The 12768-nt window shown below is 44.3% G+C and overlaps 1 protein-coding gene across 1 annotated transcript in view; it reads left to right on the forward strand.

Moving 5' to 3' along the window:
- The window catches only part of LOC147678474 (extracellular calcium-sensing receptor-like), an 86529-nt gene that overhangs the window by 5431 nt on the left and 68330 nt on the right, over nucleotides 1-12768 (forward strand). The window contains 1 exon segment of the mRNA XM_086945652.1: nucleotides 4664-4951. Coding sequence (XP_086801778.1) covers nucleotides 4664-4951 — 288 coding nt within the window.

The raw sequence follows: 12768 nt of genomic DNA on the forward strand, positions 1-12768 counted from the left end.
GATAGTTTTAACCAGTTATGTGCAGGGTAACCTTACATGCAATTAAACAGCTACCTACCTGTTTCATTACTTCTTGTACTGATAAACATTTTAAATAAATTCACCATTCCAAGATGACAGTTACTTTTGCCAGTTTTGATCGCGATACGATCTAGAATGTTTTATTATTTGTACTAGTCGGATGATCGTGAAATATAACCTGTTTTTTGTTCTTCCTCTTTGCCGTCAACAACTCAGGCGTTGCCCGTACTTGCAGGTTCTTCCGGTAGTGTTGCCTTGGTCAAGTGATTGTGCACTGTTTTATTACAGCAGTGCACAACTGCTCATTGAAGTGTTTCTTCTAGTTCAGTTTTTATTCTTGGGAAGCTCAAGAGGTAGGTGAACATAGGTAATAGGGATTTACAAAAATGGTATTTGAAACTTTCATCTCCACTCCAAGAGGGCGACCGCAATACTACTATTAGTTCCGATTCTGGTAATATTCTTTTCTCAGCTGTTCCTAATCTCGGGATGACCGTGGGCTATTTAACCTCATGCGCGCTAGCGGAATTCCGCTCGTACGCTGAGATTTTTAAAAGCGCATGTTACGTGACGAGCTGGGCTCGTCATCAGCGTGCGAGGAGGCTACGCCACGACGAGCCCAGCTCGTCATCAGCGTGGAAGGGGTTAAACAAAGCGGAGAGGCAATAAACTCTCTAAAGCTGTCACGCCGCTGGAGCACTCCGGAGTCGGTTCGCTGTCATATAGAAGTGAGGTGGCTATCATACGTTTGAGACCAGGGACTGCAGGCTTTGGGCCTCCTTTGTTTTAAAACTGCCTAATCAAGGAGGTTCGAGAACAGAGTTGGGGCACTCATGTTTATCAGATTTTTGTGATGGTTTTTTTGCTCTGGTGGCAGACCGCTCTTCTGGATATAGCTTGATTCTTTACGGTATTTAAATCGACCTACAAAAACTGAATACTTTTGATATTGTAATTAGCTTATGGAACCACTATGTATAAGAAAATGGGGGCTACATAGAGTATCATTATTACACTACATTTTTCCAATCACAATATGCTGCTGAGCATATTTTGATTTCTGCATTTCTTCTTTTTTCAGGCAGGATTAGGTGACTGTTCACTTGTATTTCCAGGGTTCATGCATTATGATGAAACTGCTGGATAGACTCTTTTGCCAGCATTATCATTAGGCTGGTTATTTTGGCTACCTATCAAGGATTATTTATACTGTCATTCTCTAAAATGAGTATTTTAAATAATGCTAACTATATTAGATTTAGGCATATACTGAGCATTATCTGATTTTTGCATTTTTTTTCTCAGGCAGGATTAGGTGACTGCCCACTTGTACTTCCAGGGTTCATTTATTAGGATGTAACTGCTGAATAGATTCTCTTGCCAGCATTATCTTTAGGCTGGTTATCTTTACTACCAATCAAGGATTACTTATACTGTCATTCTCTGAAAGTGAGTATTTTGAGTAATGCAAACTATATTAGATTTAGCCGAATAGGAATCAGGTATGATTTGGGTTTATATAGTGCTTTTATCTCTCGTTTGTCCTTATATAGGTCCTGTGAACTTAGTTTATTACTAATTTGCTTGAAGGTGCCACACATTACGGACACCTTGATTTGTTACACTACTCAGGAGCGCAACCGTTATCCTCTTATGGTTGGTTCATTTTTCATGATACATGCTGCTATTCTTAATGAGACATCCATATTTGGATTATAACATATCTTGAGGTTCTTGGATATGGTATGGATATAATGATATATAATGATCCTAGCATCCTTCTTATTTCTGCGATTACTATGGTTCAGGAGTATTCTCTATTACTTATTCTTATGACCCCAATTTCTTTCTTTACCACTTTTTTCTTTACAGTCAGTTATGTTCATCACATTATGTTTCTTTCTCCTTTGCTTACAGGTTCTCTGCTCACATACAATTCATTATTTCCTCAAATGCTTCTTTTTTATATGTATATATCTTGTAAATGTGCATATCAGTGTTGTTGGTTAAAATTGTTAAAGAGTTGGGTCTAGTCTTGATTGAGAGGTGCGGGATGGAGTTAATGTATTGGTTTTGTAGTGGGTTTGTTCTTTTTTGTATGTTACATGATCTATATACATAGCAAAAGCTGTGTTTAATATTTATATGTGTTTGCATTAACAATTATGTGAGGTTTATCTTTGTTCTATGTACTTAGTGTTGTATATTTATGAATGTATATATATATGTGTTACAGCCCTGAAGAAGCCTATCTGTTTGGATGAAACGTGTTGGCTGTTCTTTCGAATTAAGAGTGATTTATACTACATTTTGAATAAAAGAAGATTACTTGAAGAATACTTTGCATGCAAGCCTGATAATTTATAATGTAGCTGTCCTGTTTTAATGAGTGGTGCACCTTTCCATTCTTTTAAAACTGTTAAAATCCTGTTTTGGATTGCACTGTGGCAGTGGGTGCTTTAACAGTGTGCACACTCAATTAGTGGGGTATTACCACTACATGCAGAATAACTAGGAATATCGGGTCATGTGCTAGTCTTTGCAGTGTTCACTGTCTATGCATGTTTATATTGCAATTGATGTTGTTCCCAACTGGGACCATTCCATTTCCACTGAAACATAAAGAGAAAAGAATGGGGTTTCTACCTACTTGAAGAGTTGTAGGTGTTTCTACCCAAGTTAATCCTGATATGTTCACATCCCAGACTGCCTGACACTTCTGTTGTCTGCTATTGTCACTCTGGTTTCCCCTCCATAAAGAAAAGGCCCTACATCCAAATGTTGTGCTATGGTGAAGTGCCCATGAACGTATTCTGATGCACTTACTTGAAAATATGGCCTCTCTGACACTCAAGGGGCCAGGGCATGGTGGAGTAATTCTTACAGAAAAGTGTAGGTTGGGATATCCCTAGAAATCCCTGTTACAATATTTAAGCTCTCCATGTTTCATCTTTGTAACTCAGTATATCTGCTATCTCTTTCTCATTTTCACAGTGTTTACTAGGTATGTTCCCCGTTTTACCTGCAGGGGTTGCATCTGCACTCATATTCTGCAAACCAAAAGGCTTAATAAACACAGGGTAATATATAGGGTAGAATCAAAGAACAAACAAAACATGGTTTATTAGAAGAATGTGCACCTATTTCGATCATATGTTGATACCACATATTATCTAATAAGCTAGCATGAATACTATGTGATATATTCAAGTGCTATGGTACTGCTCTCTGCGAACATGTGATATTTTGACATAATGCCATACGTGAGTAAAATACCATTGCAATGTAGCTGCCTAAGCATAAGAAGACATAAAAAAGATCAAACCAACAGCAATACCTAACTGTCCACTAGCAGAGTCGACATAATACTCCACTTGGGATTTGAAGGGACACTTTGTTAATCCTCTTTCTCTCTTTCCCCCTCTGGTTCTCCCTCTGTCAATGGCAATGCCTAACACAAAGCAGGGTCCAGTTACATGTCCGATAAGTGCATCCATGGTTTTCTGCTGTACACTTTTACTGCGGTGGGGGCACTCATTTTCACTGAGAATGGACCTTTGAATTTCTTGTCCCTCCATTTTTTTACGAAAGTGTGGATGTACACTTGTTGGCCAAAGGGTATTTGGCTGGTCTCTGGTGGTGCACTTCTCTTTTTGCAATACCTGTTTAGAGAAGAACTTGGCCAACTTCATTAACTCTGACAAGTAACAACTCATGTCATCCCCCAAAACCTCACCCATCTTATGGGTATCTGTCTTTTGCCGCGCTATTGTTTAAGGTGTGGGCATGGTACCTCCTGTCAGTATTTCATGTATTGTCGAATAGTGGTTGCTTCCTGACTGATTTCTGGAGGACTATAAGGCCAGTGTAGGCAGTACAGCTATTTCTTTTGCAGAGTAGCGCATAGTTTTTGAGGAGGCGATTCAGGTGCTCCACAATACTTTTCCTTTGGGGGTGATAAACAGATGACAGCTTATGTTTATTCCTAGGCCCATGCAAATGTGTTGAAATACTATATTGACAAAGTTGGGGCCGTTAGCAGAGTAGAACACTTCTGGCACACCCCACCTAGGTATTACCTCTCTCATCAGAAAGTTGGCTGCTGCTTTAGCATCATTATGTATCCATGGTCTTGCCTTAATCCATCATGAAAATGGACAAACAATTACTATAAGATATCTGTAATTGTTACATCTTTGTATCATGTCGACAAAACCTACGTGTAGATTTTTAAATGAACCTGTTGGGCGTGATATTGTTGAGGTGATCACTTTTATTGTAGACTTAGTACTATACTGTTGTCATACTGTATATTCTGCAATGGTTGCCGGTGCGAGCATCCGTGAGGTCAGAGGGCAGCGCGGATACAGGCGCGGGGGGATATGAGCTACTCGGAACCGCACCATCCCTGCGTCCTCCGCCATGAAGCGTGGCTCTCCGTGCGGACTCTGCCAGCTTAAAGGTTGCCGTCCTCCGCGCGGACCTGTCCAGGTCGTTTCTTCTCTCGCCTCTTCCGGTGTAGCAGCAGCCGGGGCAGCCCCTTCACCCGCCCAGCTGAGACCCCCTTGCTCCCCGACCTGCAACATGTCTGGGGGGGGGCACCTCCCTGGACGCGGTGCGCCGGAAGATCCGCGCCCTGCAGGAGCAGCCGGACAACGCCGAGGCGCGGGCCGGGTGCCTGCAGCGGGAGCGGGACACCGAGAGGCAGCAGCGGGAGGCGGCTGAGGCTGATGTCGCCTCCCTTAACAGGCGTAACCAGCTGGTTGAGGAAGAGTTGGACAGGGCTCAGGAACGTCTGGCCACAGCACTGCAGAAGCTGGAGGAGGCTGAAAAGGCAGCTGATGAGAGCGAAAGAGGCATGAAGGTCATTGAGAACAGAGCCTTAAAAGATGAAGAAAAGATGGAGCTGCAAGAAATCCAACTCAAAGAGGCAACACATTGCTGAAGAGGCTGACCGCAATGTACATAGTGATAATTTCAGATAGTTGTGGAATAAAGCAATCTCTCCATAATGTAGCAAGAAGATACTCATCTGCAGTGTGTGCTGGAAGATGTGGTTGCGCTAGAGCTGTTTACAACAATGTTTGTGGTATTACTGACTTGCCTGTGATCTCTTGCCTGTAAATGAAATCTGTTGGTGACTAGGTGCAGCCTTGCTGCTCCCACAGCTCCCTTTCATGAGGGAGTACTTATTCTTGGAATTCACATAAATGTAACTTTGCTGTCGCTGTATAAGGGGGTGGTAATTCAATAGCATCCTGTTGCCTGCTTCTCATCATACTTAATGCGTCTACATCTTACTCATTACAATTTGGGGATGCTTTAGCTGCCTCTTTTGCTGCTCAGTCTGCCAGAGTGTTACCCCTGGAGGAAAGGTCTTGCTGATTGGTGTACGCTGCACATTTTATCAATGCTACTTTAGATCGAGGAGTTAGAGCTTTTATTAATTGTGCCAATAAACTCTTGTGTGTCCATTGAATTGTGAGAACCTGGTAGTGTTCCTTTCCTTATACACGATTTGGTGGCCCCAGTCTCAATTAGAAAACTATAGGGATGACCTTCTATGGCTACGGTCATAGTGGGTTTCTCATCTTAACTGTGGGTTACTGATAGTACTGAACACAATGGTTGTCTGTGGGCTCTTTCATTGCGTATAACTGTTGGTTAGTGTCCCTCCGAACATTTGGGATTGTGCATAAAATGTTTTGCCTCCTTGGACCATTTCTCCTCCCATCTGGAACTGTGTTGGTCCTCCTTTAGTATTTCTGACAACCAGGGGTATATTCTATGGTTCAGTTCAGTTCAGTTAGTCTTTATTTGATAATTTTCAATCATAAAATACACAATAAAAGTGTTGGTAAATGGGATAACACAGCAAAAACATACAAGTCATACAAAACTTAATATCAATCATCAATAATCCTAACAAGTGTTTTAAAGTTAAAAAAAAAATTGAGTCTCAATATACCATATCCCTGTGGCTCCTTGCAAGGAGATGGCCAATTATTAATATCATATTTAGGAGCGGAGTATAGACCCTGGAGCAGCCTCCAAATGTTTTCTTCTTAATGCCCATGACCAGATTAGAAATTTCGCAATAGCGATAACAATATCTGCACGATTGTTTGTTGCCAGGATACGCAATCCTGTCATACAGGATCTGGTACCAAGATTGGAGCACAGCGGCTTGAGCCACCTACGACGGGGGCCCTTATAAGCCGAGCACACGAACAGTACGTGAGTTATTGACTCTTCCTGAGTAGGGCAAAAAGGACAGTTAATATTGAGACCTTATTCCATTTTGCTACGAAAGGTCTTAACAGAAGAGAGCCCACTCTAAATTGGCGATATAGTTTCCTATCTTCAAATTTCGTGATCAAATTCCAGTAGGCTTATACTTGCGTTACAAGCTTATGCTCAAGGAAGAAACCTGTGAGTGAAGTACTACCCACCATCGACAGGGTCTTCTTGGTCCCATGTCCCAATAAAGCACTTTATAGTCATTTTTGTTGGGAAACGAATTTACTATTGGGTCAATCCACAGATGGCTAAGCCCCATATCATAGAGATTGACCTTAATCTTCTGCAGCCATTTGATTTGTGACGATAGGTCAGCATTCCTGCATTTGCGTAGGGTTCAAGTTCTCAAGCAAGTAGTCCAGAGCCTCTTCCAATAGGGTAGGGGTCTAAATCCTGCAAACTCATCAAAGGAAGTGCAACCTAGGTCTAAAAGCAGGGGCTTGGTGGGGGATGATTGTGGGAGGGCGGTCAGAGATCTCAGAAACTTATTTTACGCACAAACTAGGGATGATAGATTTTCAAACCCTCAAAGTTCAGCGCCATAGATAATAGAAGCTCTGATTTTCCCATTATAAATGGTTAGGGCTGGGCCTACAGGTTTAGTGCTTGACAGTCAATGTTCCTTTAATAGGTCTCCAGCTACCTGGTTGTGCTATAAAATTAATTCATCTAATTGTGGTGCCCAGTTCCTTCTACCCATAGTCACTCCTAGATATGTAAAGGTATCGGTTTGTTCTAATGGTTCTTTATTCATTGCTACTTTGCCTTTAATAGGTTTATGTTTGTGCAACACCATGAACTTGGTTTTGTCAACTTTCACCACAAGTTCATGATCGTTGCAAAAAACTATGAACCTGTCAAGGGCACGTTGCAGACCAGATTGAGTTTTGGATAGAATTAAAGTGTCATCTGCAAACATTAATAATGGTACCCTTGAACCGGCACGAATTTGAGCATCAGTTGGGAAGTTGGAATAATAATCGATAACCTCATTTATAAATAGGGAGAATAGGGTAGGGGCAAGGACACACCTTTGCCGCACTCCCTTGTTAACTGGGAAGCGATCAGTCAAGTCACTCTGCTGACCCCACCTTACTTGGGCATAATCTGCCTCATGCAATTTGATAATAAAGCCTACAATTTCTAAGGGCATCCCAGCCTCCTTTAATGAGTCTCGAAGCTTGTGATGGGGTACTAAGTCAAAAGCTGATTTTAAATCAACAAATGTTGCATAAAGGGTTCCCCCTGCTAAAATCACTGTACTCCAATAAATCATCGTAAATCTGAAAACTTGATCAATGGTGCGGACGTGGGGTTGAAAGCCCGCTTGATAGGTAGATAATACATTCTTGTCTACTATCCACTCATTGACGCTACCTACCACAAGTCTGGCAACTATTTCCTGTAAGGTGTCAATTAGGCTTATCGGCCTATAGTTGCTAGGACTGGCAAGGTCACCCTTTTTTATATATAGGAAAAATTTCGGCCCCAAGCCAAGAATCCGGTATTGGCGCACTTCTGGCTATAGCATTTGCGATGATATAAATGTATTCCGTCCAGATCCTCCTATCCAGTTTATTAAGATCAGCCGGAATAAAGTCCGGGCCTGGAGCCCTCACCGTGAGATCCTCACCAGAACCCTTTCTTTCTCTGCTTTGTTAAATAGAAGAACAGCCTCAGTATTAACCTTGGGGTAATTAGTGCCAGTATTGAGCGAGGAAGCAAATTGGCCTGGGAAATGCTGGACCCAAAGTTCAGAAGGTACGCTATTAAGTGGAGTAAATTCAGTTGTGCCACTGCCCTATTTAACCAATTGCCAGAATTTGGTCCAATTCTTCCCATTACAGGCATCGGTTAAACTTGCCCACCTATCCTCATCAAAATCTTTCTTTGCCTTCATTTGTACTTTCTTATAATTTGCCCTTGCTATTTTAACTTCCTGGGATACTCCCTACTTGACTGCATTTGAGAGATGCCTAAATGCAACTCCCCAAGCCTCATTATACCATTTGGCCGATTTTTTTATGGGGAGCGTATGCGGCTTTCTATTTTTTGTGAGCAGGGTCTTTAATTTTACAAAAAGAAGCTCATGGGTCTTCATAAGATCCAAGGGACAATTACCATTGGTATCTAATGTGCCTAGCAATGCTAGAGTTTCTTCAGTAGAGGACTTAATCTGCTTTTGGATGCCTTTATCCTCTGCAACTACTGCCCATTTTAACCGGCGGCGGTCTTGAGACAAAATCACTTCTCCTATTGTGGGTACCATGTCGTCCTTTGGGGGGTCCAATCCCTTCCTAGTTAGGGTAAGTAGTAATGGATCGTGATCACTCTCCGGTCTGTGGTTTACCACCATATCCACAAGTCTGGACCAAAGCTCTAAGCTTGTGAGAATATAGTCTATCCTACTGCTATTGGTCCCATATCTGAGGGGGATCTCCCATTGGTAGCTCTAATCCTTTCCCTAGGGATAAACGTTTTATATTCTATGGTTCTTGTCCGTGTTGAGCGGTCAACAAAACCTCAGGGACCTATGGGGATCCATTTGTTACTTGTTGTTGGGGAGCCCATTGCATCTGTTGCAGCCTTATCTGCCTCTGCGGGATGATCCTTCCCTGTGCTTGCACATCGATCTTTTCTGTTCTACATTGCCATGCAAAATTACCCATATTACCACAACAATAGCACTGTTGTCCTACCCTATATCTCCCTTCTCTTATTCTGCAGTGTCGGTTTTATGCTCTCTGTCAAAAGGGATCCAATGTCTGGTCTGTCTGGGTATGTCCACTGTAGTGCATCCCAGACATTTTGATGGATAGTGTTGAAGGATGCACCAGCAAAATGTGAATTTACCAATGTTATATGAGGGAACCCTGCTCTGATAAAAATGGTATTTACTTTGTTTCCCACCAGAGAACTTAGCAAGCATTTAACATCGCTCAAGGTGAGGTTCACTCCAGCAGTGTATTTTTCAAAGCATCGTATCCATTTTCCCGCTCCTACAGGCAGCGGGAGTAGTGCCCTCTTTAAATTCTCTTTATCCATTTGTGGCCATGTTAGGCATTTGGACACTTGCCCTCCTTTGAAATGAGGGGTAACTGAGTCATCGGTCAAGGATTTTGCTTGTCTCGGGCCTAACCTCGGATCTGGTCAATTGCTTTGAATCACTTCAGTTGCTTTGTCTACAGCATACTCGTCCCACACAGCAAGGCTCTCTTGCATATAGGGGAAGGCTCAGTCTGGGCTGACCTGTCCATGCAGTATACAATCGTTAGCAGTTGCTAAAAGTTGAGAGTTCAAATGCTCCAGTCAGGGCCATAGGTTTCTCCATCACCTTTGTAGTTCAACTTGCCAATTTATCCAAAAAGGGTTGGCAATAGTAACTACCCTCCTTTTAATCTATTATCGGTATGGGTCTTAAATCTGACCTACTTGTTTTTAAGACTGTCATCTTACTAATATCTGAGGTGTCCCTCACTGCCATTAGTTACCCCGGAGTAGGACGTGGGCAGAAATTAAATAGTCTCTGGTTAGTGTCCTGTTCAGCTGCACCACTGTTAGGCCTTCCCTCCCACTCCCCTTCTTCCTCTGTCCCACTACATCTTGGAACTAATTCAGGGGGTTCATTATATTGTGCCATCTTAATGTCATTTTCCAATCCTTCTTGTTCTCTTATCCATTCTTTAGCTGCCTCTCCCAGAGTCTCTGCAGAAGTATCTCCCTGCCTAAGAACATGTCCCATACTCCATAGTCTTTGAAGGGACAGGGCTTCTAGAGCATTCTGCCTGTCTCATGGTGCACTGCAATTAATTCTGTCTCTTCGGTCCGGTTCTGAACCGGCCCGAAAAGTTGTAGGGGTGGAGTCTGAAGTTGCCTTTTTCCCCATGATCTTTGTCTCTACTTTTTAGGTGCAAGTCTAATGGGATACTGGTACCCTACAGGTGGCAAAATGGGGTAAAGACCATAAGACGGATTTCTATGGGGACTGTGTTGTTGCCTCTTCGAGTGCTGTTGGTTTCAAGTTTGTTTTTGTATCACAGAATAGCTGTAATAATGACAGTGTGGCTTCCCTTTTCAGTCTCTTTTTTTTAGGTTTAGACCTGGCCGGAGCACTGCGAAGCAGTGCCCCGCCCAGGCGAAAGCTATTGTTTACACTATGGGGGACTTGAATCCGCCCCTTCTTCCATTGGCTAGCTCCATAAATGGAAGCTAGCCATTGGAAGACAGAGGCTGTCAATCACGCTTTCCCGTGAAAACGCGATTCGGGGGCGTTTCTGTGTCTTTTTTTAAGTACCGCCCTCTCCTCTTCCCATTGGCTGGAATTTTACCTTCCAGCCAATGGGAAGGGGAGAGCGCGAAAAACAAGCCCCCGAATCTGCCGGCCGGGACACCCCCGTGACGTCATTCCCGGGCCGCGCTGCGATTGGCTGCCGGCCCGGGACCTGACTTGTTTGTTTGTTCTCTCCTTTATGAGGTAAGTTGTGCCCCCTCCTGCCTGCTGTCCGTGTCTTTTTCACCCCCCTCCCACCCGCTGTCCGTGTCTTTTTCACCCCCCTCCCGCCCGCTGTCTGTGTCTTTTTCACCCCCCTCCCGCTCTTTTTCACCCCCCTCCCGCCCGCTGTCCGTGTCTTTTTCACCCCCCTCCCGCCCGCTGTCCGTGTGTTTGCCCCCTGCCCTTCTTTATATGCAAGCATGCATAATCCCGCAGGCAGGACGGAACCATAAAGCGATAATCCACACGAGCAGGCGGCAGCAAGGGATGCCGCAATCTGTCACCCCCTGGTGCCGCGAGAGGTAACGGACCGGTCGGTGGGTCCGTGCGCACACACAATGCCGAGGATGGAGACCCCCCTGCCTCCCTGAGGACCCCGAAGCTGTGTGCGCGAGGCCTCGGTTACTCCCTTCAGGATTTTATCCCTTCGCTCGCGAAGCAGCAACCCTCTTCAGTGGCAGGGCGGAATCCTACCTCACACACCCAGTCTGGTCCGATGCACCACCCGGAGCCATGCAGGCACAAACTGGCACGGCCGGGCGGGGCAGGGAATCCGCAGATGGCAAATACCAATTTCAGAGGTGACAGCAAATGCAAGAGGCGCTGCAGCCGATACCAGCTCCAGAGGAGGCGGGAGCAGAAGGAGGGTCTACAGGGGCGTGCAAACCATAACAATAAAACACCCAGCTGGCCACCTCCTCATCCTTCCCCTCGCTGGCTGCTGCCCCAGCGTAAAGGATGCGGCAGGCAGCGCGCGATAGCCGGCCATTCAACCCGCTCTAATGGCAATGCGGTGTGTGTACGAGCGGCGGATCCGCGGGCTTCCCCCGGGTCCTAGAGCACACCCGTTCGCTGCCTGGTCTGAACCAGGCTCAGCTGACAGCTAATACAATTATCACAACCTGTCAGCTGGGATTGGCTGTCCGCCTGCCAGCCTCGTTGGCAAACGGCGGCCGCAGTCCAAGGGAAAAGGCGAGGCCCGAAGTCAACATTAGCTCAATTGAATTGCCTCTGAAATACTGTTTACTGTTGACAAAAAAATGTTTATTATGCCCCCCTCCCGCCCGCTGTCCGTGTCTTTCTTTTCGCCCCCTCCCGCCCGCTGAATTTCCCACTGAATTTCAAGGAGCGTGATGCTATACTGCGCATTTCTCGTCAGAAGGGTATCATAAACTACTAGGGAAATGTTCTGTCTTTTTATCCCGATTTTATGGCCACAGTCCAGGCGGCGCGGAAAGAATTTCAAGGTGTCAAAAAACTACGAATGAAAGAACAAATTCCCTATGCAATGCTTTACCCCACTCGCCCTCATATAAACACAGATGAAAATGCAAAGATATTCGCAACCCCGAAACTAGCTATGGATTTCGCCAAACCTCTGAGACGGAAAGAGCAATCTTCTATCACTACCTCAGATGTTGATGATTGATATACATACTAGTTCTATGCACCTCGCCCACTCGACTACAGGCGTGGCCACATTTGCCTGAAAACATGTTACTTATCTGTATTATTGTGTTGGGTGGCGAGGTCGGCAGACCCGACTGGTGCTTGTATACGATGCAATGGCTAGTCTCACAAACGAGATTCTGTTCATTTTTATTTGTCTATAATGTCACCTGTATTTTCCATTGTGTTTGTGTCTTTGTTTTCGCCTGTACCTCTGGTGATGCAAAGGAGGAGTGTACTAACATGGGTAGCACTACACAAGAACATGGGAAATGACAAACTAATGGTAACTTCCAATCTAAGAAATGTGTTTGTAATTGGTGATTCTTGTTAATTAAGACCATCTTTAGTTTGTAGGTTTCGTTTGGGTGGAAGTCTTAAAGCAGCACATGCGGTTTATGTGCGGCGAACTGGTTGCACCTATTCAATGGACAGTTTTTCACCCACGGCCAGTTGTTGCTGGACACTTACAAAACAGTGGTCTCCAGTCTGATTCACGTTTATGG

This window comes from Lissotriton vulgaris, chromosome 12 (genome assembly GCF_964263255.1).
Source record: "Lissotriton vulgaris chromosome 12, aLisVul1.2, whole genome shotgun sequence".
Classification (NCBI taxonomy): Eukaryota; Metazoa; Chordata; class Amphibia; order Caudata; family Salamandridae; genus Lissotriton; species Lissotriton vulgaris.